General features: G+C 44.2%; 1 protein-coding gene across 3 annotated transcripts in view; it reads left to right on the forward strand.

Annotated features, from left to right (window-relative positions):
• The window catches only part of col4a6 (collagen, type IV, alpha 6), a 171,310-nt gene that overhangs the window by 112,025 nt on the left and 49,530 nt on the right, over positions 1-9,755 (forward strand). For all 3 annotated transcript variants that reach the window (XM_032544669.1, XM_032544667.1, XM_032544668.1), the window contains exon 5: positions 9,483-9,617. In XM_032544669.1, the coding sequence (XP_032400560.1) occupies positions 9,483-9,617 (135 nt within the window). The remainder of the gene's footprint in view (positions 1-9,482; positions 9,618-9,755) is intronic.

The following is a 9,755-nucleotide window of genomic DNA, read 5'->3' on the forward strand; positions in this document are numbered from 1 at the left end:
AAGCAGCAAAAAGTGACCATCTTCCTGTGTTCACTTTTAAGTGTGTTATTTAACATGAACCGCCACATATGAGATTGAAAATACCAACACCAAAAACATAACTGCACAATTGTGTGTGTGTGGTGTGTGTGTGGTGTGTGTGTGTGTGTGTGTGTGTGTGTGTGTGCGGGTGTTGTAAATGTCACAAATAAAGTTGCTGTCATCATTGCATCAAATTACAGGAGCCTATAAAATCAGTAATAACCTTTCGTACATTCCTGCACAATTTGCCCTTAGATTGGATCAGACGGGCGTTAGTACTGCCTCCGTCTGCTGGATTTTCTATCTCTGGACTCTTGTTTTGAAGGAGCAGAAAGAGGAGATAAATAAAGGAGAAGAGTCCCACGCTGCTGAAGCAGACACACACACACACACACACACACTGTACTGATACAAAAAAATCTGTACATTAACAAACTGTGCGGGAGTCTCGACCCTTACTTACCTAACTAAACACAGCTGGATTCAGCTCGTCTTCACACACACTTCCGTTCCTTTGTCACGCAGACTTGAAACTGTGACCGCGTCTCTTCCCCCCCGTTTTAAACAAAGAGAAGCGAAGCTGACACAAAGCCCACCACATGTCCCCGAAGAATCAAATCGGAGACGTGTTTTTGTTTGCCGTCTTCCACATTCCTGGCTGTCTCTGCTGTCAACAGACATCAGGACATCAGTGGTAGCTTGTAAACTGTTGGACCCAATTAGGATTTGGTCGGCCAACATTCGCAGGTTTTGGTCGATCAGCAGAGCAGACTTTCTTCTCATAGTTTCTCAACACTCAGCTGAAACTTGTTTTGAAGCATCACGGAGCGATAACACTCGCAGTGTTTGCTTTTAAAGTCAGATGGACATCAGCTGACTTGTCCTGGCTCTGTACTGGAGGCTGAGTGAATTGAGGCAAAGTCATCTGTTTTGTTTTTTTAATCGTTTGAGTCTGACTTGCACGCTCTTAATTATTAATCTTCGCCCTTTTCCTTCAAGATTTGATTGGCTCCCAATTGGCCCCCACTGGAGAATTAGCACCACCAGCTGGTTGTGCAGCAGACTCCTGATTCAACCGAAATAGTCACATTATTTTGATCTATTGGGACACGATTTTCTCGTTTCACCACGGAATGGGAACGCGACCATTTCACGAACTGCATTGCCTGCTCTGGGGGACAACAACGGCCGCTGGGACACCATCCGCAGTCTCTGGGGGACGCAACAACGGCGTCAACAACGAGGCGGAACGCCACACGCGGGATGCGCTACAACAACAAGGCGATTGTGGTTAGGGAAAGATCTACGGGGAAAGGAACTAGAGAAAGAACAGAGAGAGAGAGCGTCATGCTAACATTAGAGAAAACAAAGTGGTGGAGCGAGCTAGAGAAAAAACAGAGAGGGAGAGAGAGACCGTGATGCTAACGCTAGATAAAACAAAGTGGTGGAGCGAGCTAGAGAAAAAGCAGAGAGGGAGAGAGAGCGTGATGCTAACGCTAGATAAAACAAAGTGGTGGAGCATGCTAGAGAAAGAGCAGAGAGAGAGAGAGAGAGCGTGATGCTAACGCTAGATAAAACAAAGTGGTGGAGCAAGCTAGAGAAAGAGCAGAGAGAGAGAGAGAGCTCAGGATTTTGATGAAAACTTGGTTTACTCCACAGGATTGTAATAGAAAAACAGACGCCGGCAGTCCAAAAAAAAAGAAATTGAAAAAAAGACGCCTAGTGTGAACATAGCCGTAATGATATGAAGTGATGCATCCATCACTCGCAGTTTTTCGCTCTTTTTGCTCCATATGGGACGCTTCTGCCATCACTCTCTATCTCTCTCTCTCTCTCTCTCTCTCTCTCTCTCTCTCTCTTAACTCCCCCTGATGCTCTCCCTTTTTAACTAATAAGGTGTCTGGTTTAGAAATAAACTAAAAGGACTGTTTCCATCCACATTTCACTGTAGTTTATTACTCCCAGCTGCATCTAGTGCAGATGTTGCAGCAGACGGCTCATCTGAAAAATTAAAACATTCATTATTTTTCTATCCCCAGAGCCAAACAGCTTGTAGTTTTGAGGAGTAATTGATTTTGAAGACCTTGCTAACATCTTGCTCTGCAATACTTCAACAGTCACAACTGTACGTTTCTTTTTTAAAGGTTTTAACACGCCATACATGCCAATTACATCTGCTGTTTGGCTGTCGTCACCTCGGGAACATTTTTCACGATCCAGCCCCAAGTACACCAATTAGTTCAAGTTTTAAGAGTAAAAAAAATCCTGTGTTTTTATAGTTATGGCTTTCCTCACAGCTCATTTATCAAGGGAAATTTTGCTTTATTGTTGGAGGAAACATATAACCCTTGGTTCACTTGTTAAGGCACATAAATGTAAAGACAAATTGAAAAAAAAAACAAAGCCAGGGTGTCATAGCAGTCCTTTTTACACTTGAGTGTCCTCCTCGTTGCTCATTTCTCGTCCCGACAGCTAAGAACAACTTTATGACATCATCGCGTGGGACAGCGGGGGCCTGCCGACCGCTAATGGGGTTTTTATTGGAGGGGAAAGCACCTGGATGAAAGCAGAGCAGAGGTTGTTGGTTTAATGACGTCCATCACTACCAGCAGATGAGTCAGGGCTGCAGAGGAGCGGTGGGAATCAGTCTGAGGGAAGAGAAGGGCCAGCGAGGGGTTGCCTAATGAGAGGTCGACAAGAAATGGGTTCAAATAGCTAGATACATATTTAAACAGTCCAGGAAAAATGATTTTAATCCGTATCCTGCATCTAAAGATTACTTACATAATCTATTCATCTGTCGATTACACTGGATCAATCATCCTTTTTTTAATATTGAATGTTAGAAAATAGCGAGACACCCAGACAACGAGCTGAGGTCTTCAGTTACTAACTGTCCAACCGTGTTTTCATTTTTTAAAGATTAGTTTTGGGGCTTTTCCATCTTTATAGGTATAGATAGGACAGCTAGGTGTGAGAGGGGGAAGACATGCAGGAAATCGTCACAAGTCGGATCCAAACCCTGGACCTCTGCTTCGAGGCATAAACCTTGAGGTTTATGTGCGTCTGCTCTACCCTCTGAGCCAACCCGGCCACTCATTCATCCACTGTTATGCACATTTTAAAGTATTGTCTTCGAAACGCTACATAGAATTGGCAAAATTCGATAAAACGTACGCAATAGTGCTAACTTATTTTTTGCGCCCCCTTGAGGCGGTTTGTGCCTTTGTGGAACGAGCTGCTGCGCCTACTGAGAAATAGAAACGCCTTTGCTGAGTAAGTTCCGACGTAGCGAGCATTAACTCACAGGACGGATCAGCTGTTTCCTGCTGTCATCCATCTTCCCGGGTTTTCCCGTAACGTATCTTATTCGGATATTATTAAACCCGACCGATGCTAGTTGACATAGAAGACTAATTAGAACGACCAACGAGTTGAACTAAAATTCCTGGAGACAATTGCTGAACTGGAAGTTGTTGTGTCCCACCTCGACGATGCCGTCTCAAAGCTCTTCTTTCTGCCCCGAGGAGGGGGGACGGGGGAGCAGCCTTCCCAGAAGCCGTGCAGCTGAAGGAGTTGCTAACTCGGCCCAATCAGCTGACGTATTCATGTGACCCTTCAGAGGAGTGGACGTCTCATTTCTCTAAAACACCCTTGCTTGTTGCCTTTCTCCTCCGATGATTTCCTGGCGTCTCTCCCGTGCGTCCTCGGTGGGAGGGACTAGGAAAAAAGAGAGGGAGGCAAGAGGAGGAGTCGGGGGTGCAATGTAAGTGCTACGGGACGTACCCACTCTCTCCACTCATCAGTGGTGGAATGTAACGTAATGTAAAGTACAAATACTTCGGAACTGTACTTAAGTACATTTTTTACGTATCTGTACTCTACTTAAGTAGAATCAATAGTGCATACTTTTGACTTTAACTTTGTTACATTTTGCACCAATTATCTGCACTTTCTACAACGTTCTGTTACATTTTTGTTACATTTTCTGATCAGTTTCTTCAAACCCGTTGATGGAAACGCGCCTAGGTCTGCGTTTCCCTTTGGCAACATTTTAAAAGTTAGCCTAAAATTTGCTTGACATTTCCGTACGAGTTTGTCAGTTTTGCTTGGAAATGAAAGCAAATAATCGATCACCAATCACTGCAGTGACTGGACACTATATGTCACAACCGGTGTGTTTTACACTTTAATTTGAATATTAAGTACTCAGCTCTTCTGTTCAATTCAATTCTGTCTAGAGAATACATTTCCCACGAGCCAAAAACAGTGTTTAGAGTAGCAAAACGCCTGTGAAGTCAATTTACATCACTTAACAGTGTTGGTTTCCAAGTTTGTAATTGGATTCTCCTGATCTTTTAAACTAACAACACATGACAGGTGTTACGGCTTATTTACCGAAACGATGACATGACACGATGTTATAAAGTTGATGCTTTTTATAAGTCTGCATGGTGGATTGAGGTTGGAAGCAAGTGATCTAGGAAATGGAGATACAATCTGAAATGGCTTTGGATGTTTGGAGCAAGTTATTGAACATCTGGGGTGGTGTTTTTTGTATTTGGACAGCTCCAACTCTGACGGATGAGAGCCTACATTTTAAGTCCAGGAAAAGATAGAAAACGTGGGTACGAGGAGATAAATGGTAATCTGACAGACAGGAAGCATAACAACATAAAACAACTCAAAACGGCACTCCCACGTTTTGAAAAGTTCTTCCTCAGCACATGCTACACCCTTCCACTGATTGTCATTGAAATTGGGCCCGTAGTTTTTCAGTTGTTAGAAAAAAAAAAAGAAAAAAAAAACGCTCATAGATGCTCATACGCTCATAGCTGTAGATAAAAGTCACAACAAAATAGTTATTATTTTTTTGAGACAAAGTGGTTATTCTGCACGATTCAGTGAGATTTTGGCAAATCATTTCCTGATTTTAAGTCATTTACAACATATAGAAACAGCTGAATTTAGGCATGGGTCTCTCTCGACCCATGGCACAAAAAAAAGAATTATTTAATTGTGACTTTTATCTACAGCCTGAACTTAAACAGCCATGAATTAAAAGCTTCAACAAAATACAATGCAGGTGTGATCGTATCCTTAGCAACCGACTGCTCCCAGTTTGTTATCTCTGCAGGCCTATTCTCCACGTATCTGAGGAATTCCATGTGAAATACCAGCATGCTGAGATAACGCAGATTTCTCTCTCTTTGGTTGCTGCACAATCACTCATCCTGGGCAGGACAAACATGTCTGAGATGAAGGAAGGTGTTTGGGTTTGTGGTCTAATCGCTGATGGGGAAAGGAGGAAAAAAATCAACACAGCCTAAACATTCGCATCTGGAGAGGATTTCCCTCTGTGTGTGTGTGTGTGTGTGTGTGTGTGTGTGTGTGTGTGTGTGTGTGGATGACTGTGGGAGCTGCCTTTCTAGTTAGTGTTTTCAGTTTTTTCATCTATAACGGCATCAAAAGTGAATCTTTGTAGCCGTCGCTCTGCCCCTCTGCCGAGGGCGTTTTAGGTTCTGCCGAGTCATGGCGCTCCATCTGTAATTAGGTTATCAAACTGACCCCGCTGATTAAACTTGCACCCAAAGACCCACCATTTGCCCGCCCCCCTTTACCACGTTGCTCCCATCACCGTCCCCCAGTGAGCATGCAGTGTGACAGCTAAAATCTTCCCCCTGGCACACTCGCTGCTCCAAACAATGCGTCCCGATAAATCCTCTAAGGGCCCGGGGGTGTGTGTTCGTGTTTGTATGCGCGTGCGTTGGTGGAGAACACACACACACACACACACACACACACACACACACACAGAGGTTTTCGCACGGATGCCGGATAGAATCTGTCTGTCCAAGCACTCTCCCCTATCAGGAAGTGAGGTCTGCCCGATGGGAGCAGTAAGTCCAGAGAGCTTAGCAGCCCAGAAAAGGCTCCATTGTGCCCTTTGTGCTAGAGGGGATTTGGGCCTACAAACTGACCAGTCTACTGGAAGGTGATGAGGATGGAAGGTCTGGAAGAGCCGGGCGGAGACCCGCCGGGCTGGCATGTAAACAGATGGGGATGCCAATGGGCAAGGGTGGGTGTGTGGGGGAGTTGGGGTTGGGAGACGCTGGCAGAGAGATAGACTGATCTCTGATAAGATGTATCTCCATGTGTAAAACAAATGCAAAAATAGGCACTTTATTTGTATAAGGCATGCAAACCAGATGTAAAGAAGTTGAGCCATTACCATATTCTAGGGATAACCAAGCAAATCGCCCTTAACTCTACACAGTCTGGAGCGAACTCATCGAGACATCGAGTCAGCAGGCTTGTCTCCAGATGTGAACAAAACTACTTCGTAGGTGAGTCAGTTGGAAGTATGAAAATGTTGCACTCATCCAGGCTCGTTAGTCTAACACGTAGGGAGAAGGAGACGGGAAGGCTTCGTGCGTTCTTAACAATTGGTTGAATCTTTAAAAAGCTCCATCAGATGTTTTGAAGTGTGGTTGTCTGCGCTACTTCTCCATAGTGTGTCAGCTACAGTAGATGGCGGTCGCCACGCCCCCTTTTTGGAGAAAAGGTACCGACGCGCTAAGCAATGTCCTGCCTAGGGCTGGATCCGAATATTCAATAATTCAGAATATAAGTATTTTCATATTCAATACAGGACTTTTACTTGTAATAGAGCATTTTGACAGTGTGGTATTAGTACTTTTACTTAAATATAGGATCTGGATGCTTCTTCCACCACTGCCGTCTATTCACCTTAACTCATACTTCATCTCTTTTATTTTTAATTCTTTTTTTTTTTGAATTCTCATTTTGCAACAATGACCTATAACATTCACACAGTTCCACATTGACACCTGGAAGCTGCCACAGTCTGACCTGCCGTCCACTGAGCAGCTCCACGGGAGCGGTTGGGGTAAAGGGCCTTGCTCAAGGGCACCTCAATGGTGGCAATGAGGGAGGAACAAGTGCTGCTTTTTCACTTTCCCCACCCAGATTTGATCCTGTCGGTCTGGGGATTGAACCGGCCTCCGACCTCGCGGTCACAAGCTCTTTTTAACCTTTAGGCCACCGCTGGCACCTTTTACGTAACACCAGACAGACAGCCCAGTCTTTGAAAGTGACCCCTGTGTAATTATACAAAATGACCCCCAAAAGCCTCCAAAGTACATCTTTTTCTGGAGGGTAAACACAGAGAGACGTGGGCAGGTTGCAGGTTGCAGGAGGAGCAGACTGGCAGTTTAACGTGCGTGCAGCTGGCGCGCTGACAGGTTACAGGCCGACAGAAGGAAGTGGGAGGCGGAATGACGGCGCAACAGATGACAAGTCCCACAGAGAAACTACACAAACGATGCACACTAAAGGTGACGCGGTCGACAAGAAAGAGTCCGATGGAAGGAAGGCGAGGCGTGAGAGAAAGTGGCTCCCTGGTGGGACCCCTGCATATTTCCCCCGGGTGAAACCAGGTGTGAACGTGAGCCAGACAGCTCCGGCAGGCTGCCTTTACCTGCCCCAGCCCTGTCATTACTGTTATCTGCCTGGCCCCGAGGCCACCTCAACTCAACTACACAACACACACAGTGTGTGCGTTTGTGTGCTATGAAGTGTTAAGTCGGCAGTGTGTGAATGTAATTGCGTGTGCATGTGTTTGTTTTTTTCACTCCTTTATACTGTATCTTGTGTTTTGAGTGCAGATCTAAATTAGGTTAAGAGCACAGTTAGGGAATAGGCAGTCACACACACACACACACACACACACACACACACACATGCATCTCAGCTCTATAAATGTCTCATAATTGTTAAATATACTTCTGCAACACTGGTTTACATTCCCCAGTAAACGTAACTGTGTGTCTTTATGAATGAATTGATTGATGAGCACATTCATTTGCGGTGCGGTAATGAAACAAAACTGTACATATTTCACTTTTTATGTGATATACAGTATACACACACACACATATATATATATGTTATGACTTTTTCAACAGCCAGGCCCCTTGTCAACTTCCTGTCAGTTGTCATTCAGATACACTACAACAGGAAATCAACTTGGGCCATTATGATTGTGAAGTGTGTAATAGTCTATTCACTTAACTTAACCCAAAGTAAAAGGAAATTCCCTTTTTACTTTGACCCGGACCCGGACCAGACCTGTCTCTCTGTCCTCTCTCTCCCCTGTTATTCCTTCATTCATCCACCAGCTAAAGTGGTTAATTATTTTTTTCCCCCACTGTCGTCATGTGGTTGAAAACGAATATGCAGTCTGTCCAGTGCAGCACAAGCACGTCCATATCAACATAAATGTGATTGTTTTTTAAGCCTAAATTTTAATCCACAGTAGCAGTTCTTCCTCCAGACCCCCATCTGAGAGCGCACGCCGCTGCACGCCCACATAAAGCACTCGACCGTCCCTGTCGGATTTAGGATTGTGGGGCAAAGCTGTGCTTTCCGCCCTGACTTGTTCCCATCTCATGGAAACTCACCCGTCAAATCCACCACGCAAGGGCAAAATGGATGATGGATTCAGTTGAGGATGTTTATTTTTTGTTATTTTATGTTCATTGATTGCTTACTTACTTATCACCAGACCCGAATGAAATGAGGAATATTTAGCGCACTGTTTTTCTGCTCGGAGTGGAGATGTGTTAACATGTGATAACTGACTTTTGTTTTGATTTGTTTATATCTGATCTGTGGAAAATCTGCAGAAATTCTGCTTCACTTCTTTGAAACTTGACTTGTTACGATAAAAACTAAAAACGTGAATACTTACATACTATTAATGCTAAACAAAGGCTTTAAAATAAAGTTGGTTTTCTTTATCCGAATCGAGGCTTGAAGAAGAGAGGTTGTCTCATGTCACACAAAGACAGATTTTAGATGTTTGACTATTTAAATAGAAGACAACTTTCTTTGGACACTGGGTGTGGGGGGGGGGGGGGGGGGGGGGGGGGGGGGGATCGATACAGCATAGTATCGCGATGTTTTCAGTGGTGATACTGTATCGATACACAGACACCAAGTATTGATCTTGTATTATATATATATGTTGGTTAGTTTTGCCCCATTTTGCAATAATACAATTGAAGTGATATGAACAAACATAGAAATTTATCTTTTTAGATGAAACAGATGTCGACAAAGTTTCCTTTGGGGACGTCATTTGAAATTGGGAAAAATTAGAAGTTGGAAAAAAGGTTATGAATTGCAATATATTGCATGTATCTCAAGTACTGTGATTAGATCGTATTGGGAGGCGTCTGGTGATTTCCCCCCTATTGAACACTTGATTTAATCCCATTTTCTCTCAACATAGTGTTTGATGAGTCCTCGCTGCTCTTCATATTAATACATAGAAGGGAAATGGAGCCTCACAGACACCTGCTGCTTCAGTATTCATGAACTTTCTCTTCTTACTTCCTGGCTTTAAAAGTGATCACGTCTCTCTTCTCTTCTGTCAGGGTCGTCCAGGGGCTCTCGGTGAAGTCGGTCAGAGCGGACCAGAGGGGCCACGTGGGGGCCCGGGGCCTACAGGGCCTAAAGGAGAGAAGGGCCATGTTGGCCTAAAAGGACCATCTGGCCCCAAAGGGGACAAGGTGGGTGTCATTCAATCAGGAGAGACATATTTGCAGATATGCGAAAAGGTTAATTGTTCAGCATGATAAAATGTACAATGTCTTTGGAGATTAGACTCCATCATTATACTAATAGTTTGTATATAGGGGTAGAGAACC

This window comes from Etheostoma spectabile, chromosome 19, assembly GCF_008692095.1.
Source record: "Etheostoma spectabile isolate EspeVRDwgs_2016 chromosome 19, UIUC_Espe_1.0, whole genome shotgun sequence".
NCBI classification, from domain to species: Eukaryota; Metazoa; Chordata; class Actinopteri; order Perciformes; family Percidae; genus Etheostoma; species Etheostoma spectabile.